Raw genomic sequence first — 18,595 nt, forward strand, 5'->3', positions numbered from 1 at the left:
TCTATTTAAAGTTGTCCAGTGCTTTGTCGTGTGAGTCCGAACATGGACTCACAACTTCTGACATGAGGTGACAGCTGATGTTGTGTAATCCCTGTGTTGTGCTGGTCTCTGGATTACACAACACTGAGCTGCCCTCTGGTGGCCGGAGCATGTCACTGACCGACACTGACCAGCCGTTCCTTCTCGTGATGAAAAACAATAAGTGTGAGTTTGATATGATCTCTGGCTGCAGGAAGTGATGTCATCAGCACATCTGCTTCTTTGAGGATGAGGAACATCTGCAGTCATATTCGTTTTTAATATCTGTACAAGCTCAAAAACATACTTAATATTCTTCTGTTTGATTCAGAATCAGTAATCTCACGAGTCCTGGGTCAGTTCCTCCTTCAGACCCAACGAGCAGGAGGTCAGAAGCTTCCCAGGAGGAGTTGAGATAAGCCCACGGGTTTGATTGTCTTCAGGGGGGAGAAAGAGGGGGAGAAAGAGGGGGAGATCCCAGAGGAACCAGGAGGTTTGGGGGCGGGAGCCGGGTTCAGGACTAAAGCTGGTTTATAGAACATAGGTCCATCCCGTCAGCAGAGGAGACCGGGTCCTCCCTCTCCTCTCTGCACCTCCTCCCTCTCCTCTCAGCACCTCCTCCCTCTCCTCTCAGCACCTCCTGGTGGAGGACGGGTATTTGGTCTTCAGACCCTCTTTGAAGCTGCGGAACAGAACCCGGTTGCGTTTGTTCTCCTCGTCTTTCCGGGCGTGGAACTCGCCCTGGACCTTGAACCCCCGGTGAACCACGAAGGCCGAGCTCAGCACCGAGAACCTGAATCCAGCCACATGCAGCTCGCAGGCCTGGAAGGAGGAGAAGGAGGAGAAGGAGGAGGAGGAGGAGAAGGAGGAGGAGGAGGAGGAGGAGGAGGAGGAGGAGGAGGAGGAGGAGGAGGAGAAGGAGGAGGAGGAGAAGGAGGAGAGAGAAGGAGGAGAGAGATATTACTGTCCATTCAGGGTCCCAGAAGACATGATGACACCATTGAGAATAACATTGAATTAGGGCTGCAACTAACGACTATTCTGATTAGTCGTGTTTTTCGTGTTAACAAAAAATGACAGGGAAAATAACATTAATAAAAACATCAACAAACGAAACTACAGTCTTCTTCGGACTAAATCATTGTGATTAAAACAAGACGTTTGTCAGGCAATAGGATAATATTTCGCTTTTAAACTCGTTAAAAAAAAGTTTAAACCATATTTTTGTAATGGATTCTAGAATCCTGTGCGCAGGTATATAGCAAGTTAGCTAACAGGCTAGCTAACAGAGGCGAGTCCGCATCGTCTCCGTTACGAAGTCACACGTGACTCCTCCTCCTCAAATGGGCGTGTCCTGCTTCCATGCAAAGCAGGTCCTCTGTGCAGATACTGCAGGTCGTTTTTCTCGGGCCATGTTAAGAGTGAAGTTCTCCCGAACTTTTTACTTCCTGGTGAGCAAGGCTACGCAAGAGGCAGCGGACGCCGCCATTGGTCCATGTTTCGTCGCTATTGCACATGTGCGACTTTCAGAGATAGGAAGGGAGCGAGATGGCTCACTCCTCAGCTGCTTCCATCAGCACCTCCGGTAAAACGACGTTTAGTTCCGCTGCGCGGCACGAGGAACACGCTATGACGTCACCAACGATTCATCGACGGGTAAATTCGTCGGCGACTATTCCTGTCATCGATTTTTGTCGACAATGTCGACTAATCGCTGCACACCTACATTGTAGTGTGGATCCTTTACTTTAAAAACTGTATGAGATACACATCTGATTCAAAATGTATCTACAACAGCACAAAGGGGTCAGGTCTCTTCACCCAGGGGTCCGGTCTCTTCACTCAGGGGTCCGGTCTCTTCACTCAGGGGTCCGGGTCCGGTCTCTTCACCCAGGGGTCCGGTCTCTTCACTCAGGGGTCCGTCTCTTCACCCAGGGGTCCGGGTCCGGTCTCTTCACCCAGGGGTCCGGGTCCGGTCTCTTCACCCAGGGGTCCGGGTCCGGTCTCTTCACCCAGGGGTCCGGGTCCGGTCTCTTCACCCAGGGGTCCGGTCCGGTCTCTTCACCCAGGGGTCCGGGTCCGGTCTCTTCACTCAGGGGTTCCGGTCTCTTCACCCAGGGGTCCGGTCTCTTCACCCAGGGGTCCGGGTTCGGTCTCTTCACCCAGGGGTCCGGGTCCGGTCTCTTCACTCAGAGGTCCGGTCTCTTCACCCAGGGGTCCGGGTCCGGTCTCTTCACTCAGAGGTCCGGTCTCTTCACCCAGGGGTCCGGGTCCGGTCTCTTCACTCTTCACCCAGGGGTCCGGTCTCTTCACCCAGGGGTCCGGGTCCGGTCTCTTCACTCAGAGGTCCGGTCTCTTCACTCAGGGGTCCAGGTCCGGTCTCTTCACTCTTCACCCAGGGGTCCGGTCTCTTCACCCAGGGGTCCGGGTTCGGTCTCTTCACCCAGGGGTCCGGGTCCGGTCTCTTCACTCAGGGGTCCGGTCTCTTCACCCAGGGGTCCGGGTTCGGTCTCTTCACCCAGGGGTCCGGGTCCGGTCTCTTCACTCAGGGGTCCGGTCTCTTCACCCAGGGGTCCGGGTCCGGTCTCTTCATTCAGGGGTCCGGGTCCGGTCTCTTCACCCAGGGGTCCGGGTCCAGTCTCTTCACTCAGGGGTCCAGTCTCTTCACTCAGGGGTCCGGTCTCTGCACTCAGGGGTCCGGTCTCTACACTCAGGGGTCTGGTCTCTGCACTTAGGGGTCCGGTCTCAGGACCAGTTCTAGAGAAACACTCAGTTACTCACCTGGCTGATCCGGTTGAAGCCGTACTGCTTGAAGTTCTCGTCGTACAGGGGCACCACGTTGGGCCCGATGTAGAACGGCTCCCAGGGGTCCACCCAGCTGAGCGTGTAGGCCACCTCCAGGACCCCCCGGGCCCGGCTGTTGACCCAGCGGGAGTAGTTGGTGGGCGCCTGGCAGCGGGAGCACAGCTCCTCGTAGAACGGCCGCACCTCCCCGACCTGGTAGAGCTGCACCAGCTCCGGCTTGGTGGCAGGCAGCTTCCGGGCGTGGCGGATCTCGAACGCGGGCAACACGAAGACCTCGTCGCCCGCGGCCTCGCGACTGGAGATCATGGCCAAGAACTGCGGGTGCAGGTCGGCGCTCGGCATCATGTCGATGTCCAGGACCAGGATGTAGGAGGTCTCGGTGCCACCTCGAGCCACGTTGCGCAGAAGGTTGTTGGGGTAGGAGACGTTTCCGCTGATGGCGTAGTTCTTGAACCGGTCCCTGTGGGTCTCCAGGCGGATGAAGACAGACGAGCAGTCCTCCAGACCTTCGAAGTGCTCGTGGTCCTGCTCGGGGAAGCTGGCCGTCTCCCCGGACAGGCAGACCAGGTGGAAGTCCACCAGGGCCTGGACCTGAGGGCAGAAGAAGCTCAGCGCGTAGACCAGAGCTGTGGCGAACTTCACATCCGGCCCATGGGCGAAGATGGCCACGGAGAGCGGGTGGGTCCAGCGGCCCAGCAGGGAGTCCAGGTGGTGCAGGTTGTTGATGGTGGTGTGGGTCGCCAGGGCCAGGACCCCCGAGCCCGGGACCCCCGAGCCCGGCCGCTGGCTGGAGCTGAAGTCGCTCTGCAGCAGGTTCTTGTAGACCCGGTACTGGCCGCTGGGGTCGAACAGCCCCCCGGTGGACAGGGAGAACCGCAGCCGCTCCTTGCGGGTGTTCCTCTCGGGGTGCGCGGCCCGCTGGGGCCCGGGCCGGGACCCGGACCGGCCGAACAGCTCGGAGAACCGGAAGCGCTGCTGCGTGGCGTGCAGCCGGGACAGGAAGCTCAGGTACACGAGCTGCAGCAGCGCCACCAGCACCAGGAGGCCCAGCACCACCCGGAAGCAGGAGCAGCGCGGGGGGGGCATCCCGGGGAGAGGCGTGGGTTCGAGCCCCAAGGCTAACACATAGCTAGCACCAAGCTAGCACCAAGCTAGCATGAAGCTAGCGCACCGACCGCGAGGCTGGAGCCGGGTGCAGGGGGGGGGGCCGGGTCGCTGCTCGGTGGGGGGGCACGCAGGTTCACCCGGACCCAGCTGCTCGGATCCCCGCGTCACACGTTCGATGCCGCTCTGCTGCGACCGCGGCGCAGCTCGATGTGTAACAGCCGTAATGTCTGGAGCAGAGGCGCCGGGGAATGTGACGCTGGAGCACCGCGAGATGGAGAGTGTGGAGTAGAGGGGAAGGAGGTTTCACCAAGTCATCGAGTCAGGGGGAACTGTGATTTTACAGTATATGAAATATGATAATAATACTATATAAGTGTACAGTTTAAGAATGACCCCAACCACATACACGTCTCCAGCGACGAGGTGGCCGAGTGGTTAAGGCGATGGACTGCTAATCCATTGTGCTCTGCACGCGTGGGTTCGAATCCCATCCTCGTCGAACATTTAGTTTTTCCACAATATGTCTAATATATTTTTAATGTTCTTAGTTATTCATTATATATCATTTTACTGTATAAATAGACACCTCTCTTTTTCATTGATAAAAATAAAATAACCTTTTCATTCTTATTTTTATGTATAAAATTTCTTTACAAGTGAAAGGTGTATATGCATTTATTATTTGGCTGTTTTTATTATATTGCCTTTCTTTATGTTTTAATCTGTCATTCTGAATTTGTATTTATATTCGTCTTGATTCTTTCTTCCTAACTTTACCAATAGATTTTTGCACTTTTTCTAAATTACCTGGCAACACAATCAAATGCCTCTTTATATATAAATGACTTGTATAATCATATTTTTAAATCCATGTTCACCTTTGAGTTTTTGATAAACACGATAGAATAAGGGAGACGTTCAAAACTGCTTCTTTATAAACTCATGCAACGTGCTGACCTTCCACTGCTGCTCGAGTTTACACACTTTCACTTTAGGGAACAGAATTTATGGAATATTTCAAGAATAGTTTGAGTCTTGCACTATTGAATCATAGTCGTAGTAACAGTCGCGGTGAATTAATAAACATTTTGTACGGTGAGGTTGAACAGACTTATTCACCTGTGCAGACAGATGGAAATTAATCAATTATGACTTCCAGGTGTTACTGGTTATATTTGATCTAAATATGAAATGTGCAGAACTCCACTTCTTGAAAGAACCTTTGGTGCTATGGTGTAAACAGTTTTATTTGAACAAGTATTTCAGACGCATCAGAGCACAACTGTGAATTTTTTAATTCATGATCATGAAGAAACATTTGTCCTTACAACTAAATGAACAGAGTGCACAACATCCACCAGGGGGCGTTTCAATGTGACTGTGCTACAGGTCAGAAGAACAAAACAAGTTTTATGGAACTTTAAATGACGTTGTGTCACAGCAGGCCACACCCCCGACCTCACATCAGCATTATGGACACGAACCAGCAGCTTTTCAATGCATCACCTTTGTGTGGAGACAACTTCAGGGTCGAGCATAACAAAAAGTCACAAAGGTTGAATAGAGCCTGAAGATTCATTGTTTACAGTTTAACTCTTGTTCACGCTCGCAGGTCGTGTTGTCACAATGCATTCTGGGACTTCTACCTCCTCAAGGGCCAAAAGAAACCAGCCTGAAAGTTTCTAACCAAAAGTCTTAACTTCAGAAAATGTTAACTCGTGTTGAACTCACAATATTTCCGCTTTGATAAATGGCAAATGACTCACAAGTTGAATTTGTTGCATTCACGCTGAACATGCATAAGAAAAGCACAACGTACACTTTGAATTTGTGTCTGTTGCTAAGTTACCAAACCAAGTGTTTAGCAGGAGTTTCCAAATTCACTGTTTTCCTGTAAACAGTTCACATTTTGTGACTAACTATGTTTTCAGTACTGCAGAAATCATAAGGCCCTATTGTCTCCAAATGTCCTTAGAAACTATGACACTAAAACGCCAGCACCGCTTTTGGAGCCGCCTCCTTCGCTGTCCCCGGCCGACGCCCCCGTCTCCCCCTCCCCCTCCCCCACCAGCCGGATGTTGTAGCGCTCCCTGTACTCGGTGAGCTCCCGTCCTTTCGACTGCATTTTTGTGTTGATGCTCTCGATTATTTTGGAGATCTGTGGGGACAGAAGGAGAAGTTAGATTCTTTTTAAAGACAAACATCCTGAAAGACGGTTTCAGCTTTTAGAGGAAAGTGGTGAAGGATCCATCTTGAATCTGTCGTGTTCTGGTTAAAAACCGCTGATAAAACCCTTGTTAATGCAGGGTTCTTTAAAAACAATAAACCAGTACATTTGTGCGTAGTGACTCGTCTTTTACCTGTTCTTTGTTGTTCTCCAGGGCTGGTAGAACTTCCTTCACTGTTCTCTCCACCAGAACTCCTCCCACCAGGCGAAAGCATTTCCTCGAAGCATCCACTTCCCTCAGCGTGTCGATCACCAAGCTGAAGGAGCAGAGATGTTAATGACGTCTCGACGCCAGCAGCTCCTGGAACTACCAGCAGCTCCTGGAACTACCAGCAGCTCCTGGAACTACCAGCAGCTCCTGGAACTACCAGCAGCTCCTGGAACTACCAGCAGCTCCTGGAACTACCAGCAGCTCCTGGAACTACCAGCAGCTCCTGGAACTACACGTCAGTAGAAGCTACCAACCTGTGCTCGTTGATGTCCATCTCCAGCTCAGCAGCTTTAGAAGCCATGCCACGTTGTTCCTGACGCATCCTCTGGAACGTGGACACCACCTGTGACCGGGGACAGACAGAGACACGTCAGTTACACATCGTCCTGACTCCAACACGTCTGTTACACATCGTCCTCTCTCCAACACGTCTGTTACACATCGTCCTCTCTCCAACACGTCAGTTACACATCGTCCTCTCTCCAACACGTCTGTTACACATCGTCCTCCAACACGTCTGTTACACATCGTCCTCCAACACGTCTGTTACACATCGTCCTCTCTCCAACACGTCAGTTACACATCGTCCTCTCTCCAACACGTCTGTTACACATCGTCCTCTCTCCAACACGTCAGTTACACATCGTCCTCTCTCCAACACGTCAGTTACACATCGTCCTCTCTCCAACACGTCTGTTACACATTTTAGTTTCTCTCTGTTTCTGACAGAATTCTAACCAAATAAAGCTAGAGGTAGTTTTAGTTAGATATTAGGCATTGGTACAAATTATTTAATTATAACCTTTTCCTTCCTAGGGTTTAATCTACTAAATTAAGAATGAATGTTTCACTTGTTCTCATTTCTCGTTCTGTATTAAAGCATAATTTTCCTTAGCTGTATTCAACATCAGACAGAGTTCATGGAGCTGTCTCTTCTGGGGCAAAGTCAGGATGACATTGTTTAGTTTCGAGGATGCGAATGTTCACACAGTCAGGATTGTTTTGATGAAGCAGAAACACAATAATAGTTTCTCCAATTACAATGGCACTTTGAGTCAGGAATAATACTGTATACAAATCATTCTTTTAAACCTTTCTCTTAAATCTATTTAATATTTGGAATTTGCTAGCGATGTATGTGCGTGATAACGCTGGTCAGTCTCACAGCTGTCTTGATAGGGGAGTCTAGAGAGTTTGTTATGGTTAGTTTGGTGCAGCCGAGACGGCTGGAGCAGGACATTTTTCTACTCAAGGCTAAATTACGAGACAACATCAGACTGTCAGGGGAGGGAGAGTTGCCTAGCAACCGGCAGAGTAGCGTAGGAGAGCATGACGGAGAGCTGCTGCTACGTCACTTCCTGGATTCGGTGACAAGAGGCGTGGGACTGCGGCTGGACCAATAAGGGAGATCCAAAGTGATTTGCGGTGACTCCCCTCCAATATTTTTTAACCAATCACATCAAATCTGTTGTTATAATTATATCAAACCTCTGCTGTTCGGGGCCATTGTTAACTTCCTACTGCTAACTTAATTAGCATAGGCTGTGATAATTGTCCATATCTATGAATAACTCTTCATTGAATCTTTAAATAAAACAATTGATTGAACCAAACCCTTGGATCGGCTCCTCTCATATTTTAGGATAAACCAACACGCCTGACAGAGTTCAGCTGTTGAAACAGCAGAAAGATGGCGGCGGGGGAAGCTAACGTTAGCTCCGCGGAGCTGAGGAGTCAGTTCGGCGGCTGTAGCCTCGCTCTCTGCGGCCGGGGCAGCACGGCACCGGCCCGGGTCGGCCCGGGTCAGGGGGTCGGTCCGGGGAAGGGGGAGGGTACCTGCTCCGCGGAAGGGCCGGCCGGTTTCCCTCCGGAGACGCTGTTCGGCTTGCTGCCCGTGCTGCTGCTGCTGGCTGCCATCTTGGAAGGGTGTTGCTGCGAAGGACCCCGGGCCGGAAGTGTCCGTGTGGTCCCTGTGATCGCCTGAGTGCAAATACACTCCAACTTCCGTGCCTGCTTTCCTTGAGTCTTTAATATTTATATTGTGATTTCTATTAGACACAGATTCTTCATCAGTCTATAGTAGGGGTCGGAAACCTTAGGCACGCGTGCCATCATTGGCACGCAGTCAATTTCCTTTTAAAGGAATGTTCAAAGGTTTTGCCGTCACGCAGCCTGTATTAACACCTCCCAGCCGCTAGGTGCCAGTATCGCACCATAGGCTGGATGCCAATCGCCATTAAATAGGAAGAAGAAGAGAAAAGAATATAATTAAAAAGAAGAGTGTATAGACCTCTTCTTTTCAATTATATTTCAGACTTAATACTCTTTATTCACCGTATTATGTAGGCACAGTTTTGTTGATACTGTGATATTAATTTAATATAAATTAAGTCCAAGTTCATCCTTATCCTAAGAATTAGGGAGTTTTAAAGTAATCTTAAATATTAATGAGAATACTAAGAAGAATACTCATCCACCCAAATACATGTTAAGACAGATGTCAGCTTGAGGAGGATTATATTAATTATACATTTACATTACGTGTATTTATATAGTTTAATTACGTTTGTCACGTCCCTGTCATTAAATGTCTTTTGTTTTTGCAGTGTCCAGCCGCTAGGTGCCAGTATTGCACCATCGGCTGGATGCCAATCGCCATTAAATAGGAAGAAGAAGAGAAAAGAATGTAATTGAAAAGAAGAGTGTATAGACTCTATACACTCTTCTTTCAATTATATTTTCAGACTTAATACTATTTATTCACCGTATTATGTAGGACACAGTTTTGTTGATACTGTGATATTAATTTAATATAAATAAAGTCCAAGTTCATCCTTATCCTAAGAATTAGGAAGTTTAAAGTAAACTTAAATATTAATGAGAATACTAAGAAGAATACACATCCACCCAAATACATGTTAAGACAGATGTCAGCTTGAGGAGGATTATATTAATTTATACATTTACATTACATGTATTTATATAGTTTAATTACGTTTGTCACGTCCCTGTCATTAAATGTCTTGTTTTTGCAGTGTTGCACCGGATTCATGTTGCAGGACGCACAGTCCCCAGTAGGTGGAGCTGTTGTCTCCAATGCAGGATTCTAACCGAAGGCAAACATCAGAGAAGAAGAATTTAAACTTCCTGTTTCAGAGCGTTCACCTAAAAACATCCAAACATTAAAATGTGTGTGAAACCAGGCAGGTGACCTCGGACCGATGTTCAGCGCCAGGTGCATTCTGGGAGCAGCAGCGTGGAGACTCCACAACAGGTCGGTCTGATATTCTGATTTCATATATAAGGAATGGATCTATGATCAAATCTAAACGTACATAATGTTATTTAAATGATTATATATATAGAGAAGCGATCAATGATACAATCTACATGTGAGTTGTGTTGTTTACGTGTTAGTGTGCAGTCATCATAGGAGTCATGAGTATAACTGACCCTAAAGAAGTAAATTAATTTAATAAGAATGAAGAAGAACTTAATAAGAGTACTTTATTCATCTCCGAAGTGAAATTAAGATGTCATAGCAGCCGGTATATTTGAATACAATAAAATACAATACAATAGAATAAAATAAAAAATATTGAGGTAGAAAGAATAAAAACAGAAACACAAGATAAATAGGTAGATAAGGTGCAGTGGCAAGATGATGGTAATAGTACTGATGATATGATGGTAATGTTATTGTTAGACAGTATATAAAAATAGTACAGTACATATAGTATATAATATAACATAATATATATTTATATATGATAGTAATTATACCAATATAATAGCAGTATATAGTAATAATGGCAGCAGCAGTATATATAATATAATATATATAATAATAGTAGTAATAATATAATAATGATAATTATAACATGTACACATGTATAAATATGTGTATATAGACTTATACTTATATATACAAAGAATATACAGAGAGTATGATATAATATATGATATATAGTAGAGGTATAAATATAAGTATTTGACTATACAATACGTAATAAAACCACAATAAACCGACAGAACTACCCGGAGCTGCTACGACAGGATCCCGTGAGTACGGCGCCATCTTGTTTGTTTGTCCTCTAAGCTGCACATTGATGTAGATCAGTGACTGGTGCAGTTAATAATCAGCTCCGGTGACCTGACCTGTTTCCTGTTTCCTGCTCACTGTACATTCACCTGTTCTCCGTGCAGGATGTGTGCGGCGCCTCACTCGGTGGCCGCAGTCTGCCAGGTGACCTGCACCCCCGACAAACAGGCCAACTTCTCTGCCTGCAGGCGTCTGGTGGAGGAAGCCAAGCAGCGAGGGGCCGGCATGGTCTTCCTGCCCGAGGGCTTCGACTACATCGGCTCCAGCAGAGAGGAGACGCTGGCGCTGTCCGAGAGCCTGACGGGAGAAACCATGTCCCGCTACGCTCAGCTGGCCAGGTAGCTGTCAACACAACCAGCTCACAACCAGTCTGACAGAGCAACAATGGGACGGTTACACAACCGCTCCGGGAAAATACAATGTTTTACATTTGTTTGAGGGTAAACAATAGATAATAACTAAACATACCTGTCTCCTTGCACTGTGTACCTGTACAACACTCCGCTCCATATACACTTACTTCACATCATATATGATATGTGTTAATATAAACCATATTGATATTATATATCATTTTATACAATAATATTGTCTTTTGCACACTCTGTCTACATATTCTTAGACTCATAGTATATTATATTATCTATTGTATAGTCAAATACTTATATTTATACCTCTACTATTTATCATATATTATATCATACTCTCTGTACATTCTTTGTATATATAAGTCTATATACACATATTTATACATGTGTACATGTTATAATTATAGTTATTATTATTATATTATTACTACTATTATTATTATATATACTGTTGCTGCCATTATTACTATATACTGCTATTATATTTGTATAATTACTATCATATATACATATATATTATGTTATATTATATACTATATATACTGTACTATTTGTATATACTGTCTAACAATAACATTACCATCATATCATCAGTACTATTACCATCATCTTGCCACTGCACCTTATCTACCTATTTATCTTGTGTTTCTGTTTTTATTCTTTCTACCTCAATATTTTTTATTTTATTGTATTCAAATATACCGGCTGCTATGACGACTTAATTTCCCTTCGGGGATGAATAAAGTAATCTATCTATCTATCTATCTATCTATCTATCTATCTATCTATCTATCTATCTATCTATCTATCTATCTATCTATCTATCTATCTATCTATCTATCTATCTATCTATCTATCTATCTATCTATCTATCTATCTATCCATCTATCCATCTATCTCTATATCTATCTACCCATCTACCTATCTATCTATCTATCTATCTATCTATCTATCTATCTATCTATCTATCTATCTATCTATCTATCTATCTATCTATCTATCTATCTATCTATCTATCTATCTATCTATCTATCTATCTATCTATCTATGTATCTATCTATCTATCTATCTATCTATCTATCTATCTATCTATCTATCTATCTATCTATCTATCTATGTATCTATCTATCTATCTATCTATATGTCTATCTGTCTGTCTATCTATCTATCTATCTATCTATCTATCTATCTATCTATCTATCTATCTATCTATCTATCTATCTATCTATCTATCTATCTATCCATCTATCCATCCATCCATCCATCCATCCATCCATCTATCCATCTATCTATCTATATACACTGAAAGATATCTTGTCTGCTACAATATCCAACCATCTTGTGTTTATGAAGCAATTCACAAGTTGAAACTCTGCCTGTCAGCAGGTCGACATGTTTACAGGATGAATGTCATCTTTAATAATTGATAATTGATAATTGATAATTGATAATTGATTCTCTTCCAGGGAGCTGCTGGTGTGGTTGTCTCTCGGGGGGTTTCATGAACGAGGACCTGACTGGGAGAGGGACAGACGGATCTACAACACTCACATCATAATGGACGACAAAGGTAGTGTGTCTGCTTTCTCTCCCTGTGTCACACACAATCACACAATCTCTTACATTGTGTGTCCCCCCCCCCCCCCCAAGGGGACATTGTGTCCATCTACAGGAAGTCCCATTTGTTTGACGTGGAGCTGCCAGGAAAAGGGGTTTCTCTCAAAGAAAGTGTCTTCACCATCCCGGGACCCTCCCTGGTGTCTCCGGTCCAGACTCCCATCGGCAAGGTGTGGTCCAGAGATCACAACCTTCATCTGACCGACCTGTACACACAACATATGGCTCAGTTGTTTGTTTACATGTATTATCATTTTAATTTCAAGTTAACTGGTCAGAAACAAATCAGTCGGAGTAACGATTCCTGATTGATATGAGCCTTTTACAGATATATCAGTATCTGGGTAGTTGACATAGATTTTCCATGTCACACCACAGGACAGCATTTGTGTTACGAAAGTTATTTTGCTGTAAATACTAATATACTAGTTTTGTGCATATTAAAACCTAATATTAATAAAGTCATTATATACAATATAATGCCAAGGCAGTTATTAGCTGCTCCAGATAGTTCTGGTTTATTTGGTTAATATGTAAGTTTAATGCTTCACCTATGTTACGGTCATAAGGACATTTTGCGTATTCACCTTAAAATATAATCAAAACATAACAGATATTTCATACAAAATCATAAGTTTAAAACAAAGTACCATTATATGCATCACATCCATGCATCTAAATAGACATTCACACCTAGTTACAGAAAAATCATGCGTCATGTCATCTACCCATCTGCCTTTATGTTTGCTGATGTGAAAACATTCCACAGTAAAGTAAAGATGAGCTTTTACATCAAAGTTATGTTTAATTGAAATGTGGTTCCCGTTGTGTTGGGAAGTGTCTCTGCTGTTTCATCATGAGAAACAGAATCGTTGATCTCAGTATTGATGAATTTAATTTCTGATCAGTTTCATTTTAAAGTGACATCTTAAATTTAGATTAGATTTAGCAACTGAACGGTTTGTCTCCTGTATGAATCCTCACATGTCTACTTAGAAGGCCCCTTTCGTTAAATCTGTTACCAGCAACTAAACAGATTTTTTTCTGTCTTACATCCCACATCACTAGAAAATTCACAAAAAGCATCACTTTTGTTTTCAAAAAGCAGAGGACCCTCACCCCCCCGAGGGGAAACAGAGTTTGGGACAGAAGAGCTTCATGTTTCTCTGTGTCCTGTTCCCTTGGTGTGTTCCCTCAGGTGGGCTTGGGGATCTGCTACGACCTGCGGTTCCCTGAGATGTCTCTGGCGCTTCGGCGGCACGGCGCCGACGTCCTGACGTACCCGTCGGCCTTCACTGTGGCCACAGGAGCTGCTCACTGGGAGGTGGGAGTCGTCACCAGACTCACGGGAATCCTCCGATACGTAGATTGAACCGAACCAGTGAACATGTGTGTTGTTTCTCCCGAGGTGTTACTGCGAGCGCGGGCGATCGAGACCCAGTGCTTCGTCCTGGCAGCGGCTCAGGTGGGCCGGCACCACGAGAAGCGCTGGTCGCACGGCCACGCCCTCGCCGTGGACCCCTGGGGGGAGGTGCTGGGCGACTGCGGGGGGGAGAGCCCCGGCCTGGTGCTGGTGCAGATGAACCTGGACCAGGTGGGCAGCACTCGGAGGAACATGCCGGTCCAGCAGCACCGCAGAGCGCCGGGCTTCTACCTCGGTCTGGAGGACGCCTGACTTCCAGAGAGGAGCAAACAGGATGTTGTCTTTCAGAAGAGGTCAAAGGTCAAGAGCGTATTCTAAAAACATGACAGGTTTTCTGTTTTGACATCGATCTGATTCTGTCGGATTATTAGAGACGAAAGAGAGAAGTCATTTTCATTCTGCTTGATCAGAAGCAACAGATGCATATTTAGAAAAATGACTTCCTGATTCTGGACAAATCAAAGTTACTTCACACAATAATCTATGAATGTAATATTAATGAACTTTTAAAGCTCTGTGCTGTTCACTCTCCTTCAGGATCGGACCCGGACATGTACAGTTGTATTGATTTTTTTTTTTTTAACAATATATTTATTGAGTTTTACATATAAGAAACATACATTCAAACATTTATAAACATACAAACGTTTATGAACACCCCCAAGGTGTAAAGAAAAAGAGGCAGAAATCAAATAACTTACAATAAGATTAAATAAAATAATAATAAAAAATTATAAAATATAAGAATAAATGGAAGTAAATAAAGACATAATTATACAAATACAAATAAATTAAATTCCAATCAATCAAATCAAAAGCCTAGATAAAATAACGTTATCTTATTCATAATGTGAGTTACAAATAATATATGTCCCATTAGGTGCTGCTATTTTAATCTGTTTCACTCATTAATTTCCACTTGGTCGCTTTCCAAAAATTGCATGAAGGTGTCCCATATTTCCTTGAATTTACTGTTTTAACCCTCTGACCAGTTGTATTGATTTGATTCAGTTTTTTCCTTTTGTCACGCTTCAGAAAAGTGAAAAGAGTCCAGGACATTCAGGACTCTTCAGTTTCAGCCTCTTCAGTTTCAATCTGCTGTAGAAAGTAAAAATAGAACCTCATTAGTTTTTAAAGGACATTTCTCTAGTGGTAGAAAGAGCTGGTGAAATGATTTCATGTGTCTAAGCATCACTTCTGTGCAATATTTAATAAAATACTGTCACTGAATATCTTCTGTGTCTGTTTCTTTTTGCTCAGTAGAAACATCAGACTTTGAATATTTCATTGTAATATGTAATATCACTTTGTGGGGTTTGAAAATACCTGTGTTTTGTTTATTTGTTTGAAACAGTCCGACAAAGAAAAGACTGTTTATCACCTGATGCTCTTATGTGTCCAACTTTTAGCAATATGACACTGTTAACTGTTTTGCATTTAGCATTTCACTTTTTACTTCACTTTTTATATTTTTTATATATTTTTATTCAGAAATGTTTATGTCAAAATAAATGTTACTTTGTATAAATATTGGTAAAAAGTGAGTAAATAAGAAGTAAACAGTGAGTAAATATATACTGGTTTCCCATTTTTTATTGCTCTCCTATGTTTGTTGTATTTATTGTGTTTTTATGTTTCTATGTTCATTGTTTGCACCAATAACCAGAGCAAATTCCTTGTATGTGTGAACGTACTTGGCAATAAAATACTTCTGATTCTGACAAATACTCCCTTAAATGATAAATGTGCATTATGAATGATAAATCTAAAATAGTTGATTGGTTCACTGCTTGTTGTTTTATTTAGAGAGAAACTATCTAGTGGTTTGAGTGGATGTTCACTGGTTTATCTTGAATTGCTCCAAACCAAATGGCTTCAGGACTAATGGAGATTCCAGTGGTTTGAGTGGAAGAGGAGGAAGAGGAAGAGGAGGAGGAGGAGGAAGAGGAGGGAAACAGGAAGTGCTCGTCACTGCCACAGGAATGGGTCTGAAAACAGAAACCACCTCGATGAGGATGGTGCTGATGAGGATGAGGATGATGATGAGGAAGATGCTGTAGAAGCTCAGTTCCGGTTCGTCTCGGCGGTGAAAGGATGAATCCTGGTTTCCGGTCTGAAAGGATGAATCCTGGTTTCCGGTCTGAAAGGATGAATCCTGGTTTCCGGTCTGGAGCCGATGCGTCAGGAAGGTTCGTGGCTGCTGGTTTCTACTCGTTCGCCTGCTGGAGGATGAAGGGACTGCAGTGTCCCCATCCATCTGTCCTTCTGTCCATCTGTCTGTCCTTCACCTATCTGTCTGGCCACCTGTGTCCCCATCATCCATCTGTCTGTCCATCATCCATCTGTCCTTCTGTCCATTTGTGTCCCCATCATCCTTCTGTCTGTGTCCCCATCATCCTTCTGTCTGTCCATCATCCATCTGTCCTTCTGTCCACCTGTGTCCCCATCATCCTTCTGTCCATCTATCTGTCTGTCGATCCTCCACCTGTGTCCCCATCATCCATCCTTCTGTCCTTCTGTCCATTTGTCTGTCCATCATCCTTCTGTCTGTCCATCATCCTTCTGTCTGTCCATCATCCATCTGTCCATCATCCTTCTGTCTGTCCATCGCTGTCAAACGGGGCTAGCCTGCGTGCTAACTAGCGTGTAGCCCTGTGTGTTGTTAGCCCGTGTTAGCTCGTGTTAGCCCGGGTTAGCTCGTGTTGGCTCGTGTTAGCCCGGGTTAGCCCGTGTTAGCTCGGGTTAGCCCGGGTCTGTGGATCCCCGAAGGAAGCAGAGAGTTAGCATGAGCTAGCATGAGTTAGCATGTGCACATCTGGGTTTATGAACTGTTATGATGCACAACTTACATTATGTATTGATCTGACATAGAAAATACATTGTTGACAATGTGTCCTGACCATGTGCCACTACAAATACAATAAACAAATATTATAAATTAAAAACTGTAAATGTGCAACACTATCACAGTCAGTGTTAATGAGCCAGGGCAGAGTGGAGCTGTTGTTGTGCTCAGGTCAGACGTGTTTGTGTAGACACATGTAGAAACTTGTGTTGTTATAGAGCTTCATATACATGGTCCACACACATTGGTTTTGTGTTCATATTTAAACTCAGCTCCTGTCTGACTCAGAGGAATCTTCCCTTTGCACTCGGGTGTAAACATCAGGAGTCTGTGATGAACATCAGAGTTTATCAGCTGGAAACAACAGTGGAAGTTTGTACAGTATTTGGTGATGAGGAGAAACAGCAGATTGTCATGTTCACTCTCAATTTAAAGTTTTGCTTATGTCTCTTAGGGGTGGGAATTGGCAAAAAATGTGACGATTCTATAGTATTGCGATACTGCAAGTATTGCGATTCGATTCTGCGATATATTGCGATTCATGTCCCCATATTATTCAAAGGCATTATAAAAAATGAGGAAAATAAGACTGCTCACCTCACTTCAAATGTCACATTTAATTCTGGGAACAACATTGTCTTCTACACATTAACTGAAGTGCAAAAACTTTGTCCTTGAACATTCAGGACACAGGACCTTTGTAATTATTTTCTGAATAGGAGACCTCTCACATGAACGCTGAGCTCAATCATATAAATAAGAGTAACTAGAGCTTCAATCAAATTGAGACCTGCAAGGTCATGACCCCAAATGTTAAATTCATTTGGGAATATTGGCATTTTTGTTCAGAAAAAGCAGTTGGTCAACATGCTCAGATGTTAAAGTTCCTCTGGAACGTTTCTATATCTCCTGCAGTGGAGAACATCCTTTCACAGACACACTAGGTATCTGTTAAACTCTGAAACTCTCCTCGTCATGCTTTGCCAGCCGGGGGCTGTTACATATATAAATGTAAATAAATATAAAAAAAAAAAAAAAAAGTTACAGTATCGATATAATCGCGGGCGCAAAATATCGCGATACTGAACAGAATCATTTTTCCCCCCCACCACTAATGTCTCTACATTACACTCAAAGTTGATGGTATTAAATCCAGTCACATTTGTTGGGGAAAATAACACAAATTTGAAGTAATTAAAATCCCGTTCTCTTGAAGTGGTTGCGACTGCGATCACGTGAAACCGTTGATCCACTTTAGTGTTGATCTGATTCACAGTAACACAACACAACACAACAACAACAAGCTGCGCTCGTCACCTACTTCAGTAACACATGAACTCCAGTGAACTGCTCTCCACTCTGTCACCCGCTGCAGGTTTGTGTTTGTGTTTTTCTGAAGGAAGACGATGTGTGTGTCCTTCAGCCGGACCTGAGCTCAGTTCTCCCCCCCGCTGGGAGACGGGTCAGACCCGAGGCCGTGCAGGTCCTTATTGAATCATCTCATCACTGGAGGGATCTGCTGATTGTGTTACGCTGGTCTGGGCTGTTTGCTTCCAGTCTGTTAGACACGAGTTTACCAGTTTACCAGTTTCATCCAGTCACGACTTCTCATTTACGTGTTTGTCTCTCCCCCCCCCCGCTCAGGTCACATGACCCCGTCTCGTATCAACAATAAATAGTTTGTTTTATGATTCTGCTTTTTAACTGGTCAACTGAAACACATGTAATTCATTGATTTCATGAAACGCAAAAAACCAACAACTAAGTGACAATCTTAATTAGTGAAGTGGAAAATATGATAAATAAGTGTTTCTCTCCTTAAACTTCACGTAGTTGTTCCTACAAGAGGACACGGCCTCAGCAGTGTGTTGG

The 18,595-nt window shown here is 44.2% G+C and overlaps 4 protein-coding genes and 1 non-coding gene across 8 annotated transcripts in view; 3 read left to right on the top strand and 2 right to left on the bottom strand.

Annotated features, from left to right (window-relative positions):
- Window positions 1-527: 527 nt before the first annotated feature.
- Window positions 528-3,963, bottom strand: b4gat1 (beta-1,4-glucuronyltransferase 1). Its single transcript, XM_061066135.1, has 2 exons — window positions 2,800-3,963; window positions 528-840 (listed from the first exon to the last, which is right to left on the bottom strand). Exons 1-2 carry the CDS (start codon window positions 3,907-3,909, stop codon window positions 649-651), a joined length of 1,302 nt encoding a protein of 433 aa, XP_060922118.1. The 5' UTR covers window positions 3,910-3,963; the 3' UTR covers window positions 528-648.
- Window positions 3,964-4,347: 384 nt separating this feature from the next.
- Window positions 4,348-4,429, top strand: trnas-gcu (transfer RNA serine (anticodon GCU)). Its single transcript has one exon. It is a non-coding gene; the product is annotated as a tRNA-Ser (tRNA).
- Window positions 4,430-5,159: 730 nt separating this feature from the next.
- pfdn2 (prefoldin subunit 2) lies at window positions 5,160-8,291 on the bottom strand. Its single transcript, XM_061066059.1, has 4 exons — window positions 8,205-8,291; window positions 6,623-6,711; window positions 6,291-6,414; window positions 5,160-6,088 (listed from the first exon to the last, which is right to left on the bottom strand). The coding sequence occupies exons 1-4, from the start codon at window positions 8,283-8,285 to the stop codon at window positions 5,909-5,911; spliced, it is 474 nt and encodes a 157-aa protein (XP_060922042.1). The 5' UTR covers window positions 8,286-8,291; the 3' UTR covers window positions 5,160-5,908.
- A 1,203-nt stretch (window positions 8,292-9,494) lies between these two features.
- On the top strand, window positions 9,495-14,606 carry nit1 (nitrilase 1). 2 transcript variants are annotated; one of them, XM_061066063.1, is made up of 6 exons: window positions 9,495-9,642; window positions 10,575-10,808; window positions 12,305-12,408; window positions 12,489-12,625; window positions 13,654-13,779; window positions 13,864-14,606. In XM_061066063.1, exons 1-6 carry the CDS (start codon window positions 9,590-9,592, stop codon window positions 14,128-14,130), a joined length of 921 nt encoding a protein of 306 aa, XP_060922046.1. In that variant the 5' UTR covers window positions 9,495-9,589; the 3' UTR covers window positions 14,131-14,606. The 2 variants fall into 2 exon arrangements, with proteins under 2 accessions (XP_060922046.1, XP_060922047.1); XM_061066064.1 differs by lacking the exon at window positions 13,654-13,779.
- A 1,266-nt stretch (window positions 14,607-15,872) lies between these two features.
- Window positions 15,873-18,595, top strand: part of clcn3 (chloride channel 3) — a 30,088-nt gene continuing 27,365 nt past the window's right edge. For all 3 annotated transcript variants that reach the window (XM_061095798.1, XM_061095800.1, XM_061095802.1), the window contains exon 1: window positions 15,873-16,067. Coding sequence is in view for 1 of the 3 variants with exons in the window: in XM_061095800.1 (XP_060951783.1) it covers window positions 16,055-16,067 (13 nt within the window). In the remaining 2 variants the exon portion in view is untranslated. The remainder of the gene's footprint in view (window positions 16,068-18,595) is intronic.

This window comes from Limanda limanda, chromosome 22 (assembly GCF_963576545.1).
Source record: "Limanda limanda chromosome 22, fLimLim1.1, whole genome shotgun sequence".
NCBI lineage: Eukaryota > Metazoa > Chordata > Actinopteri > Pleuronectiformes > Pleuronectidae > Limanda > Limanda limanda.

Coding starts and splice junctions, on each gene's coding strand:
- b4gat1 (XM_061066135.1), bottom strand. CDS start 3,909: ATGCCCCCCCCGCGCTGCTCCTGCTTCCGGGTGGTGCTGGGCCTCCTG. Junction 841..2,799: donor GCTTCAACCGGATCAGCCAG/GTGAGTAACTGA, acceptor TCCTCCTTCCAG/GCCTGCGAGCTGCATGTGGC.
- pfdn2 (XM_061066059.1), bottom strand. CDS start 8,285: ATGGCAGCCAGCAGCAGCAGCACGGGCAGCAAGCCGAACAGCGTCTCC. Junction 6,712..8,204: donor CCGGCCCTTCCGCGGAGCAG/GTACCCTCCCCC, acceptor CCCCGGTCACAG/GTGGTGTCCACGTTCCAGAG. Junction 6,089..6,290: donor TGGAGAACAACAAAGAACAG/GTAAAAGACGAG, acceptor CTGTCCCCACAG/ATCTCCAAAATAATCGAGAG.
- nit1 (XM_061066063.1), top strand. CDS start 9,590: ATGTTCAGCGCCAGGTGCATTCTGGGAGCAGCAGCGTGGAGACTCCAC. Junction 9,643..10,574: donor GCGTGGAGACTCCACAACAG/GTCGGTCTGATA, acceptor TTCTCCGTGCAG/GATGTGTGCGGCGCCTCACT. Junction 12,409..12,488: donor CATCATAATGGACGACAAAG/GTAGTGTGTCTG, acceptor CCCCCCCCCAAG/GGGACATTGTGTCCATCTAC.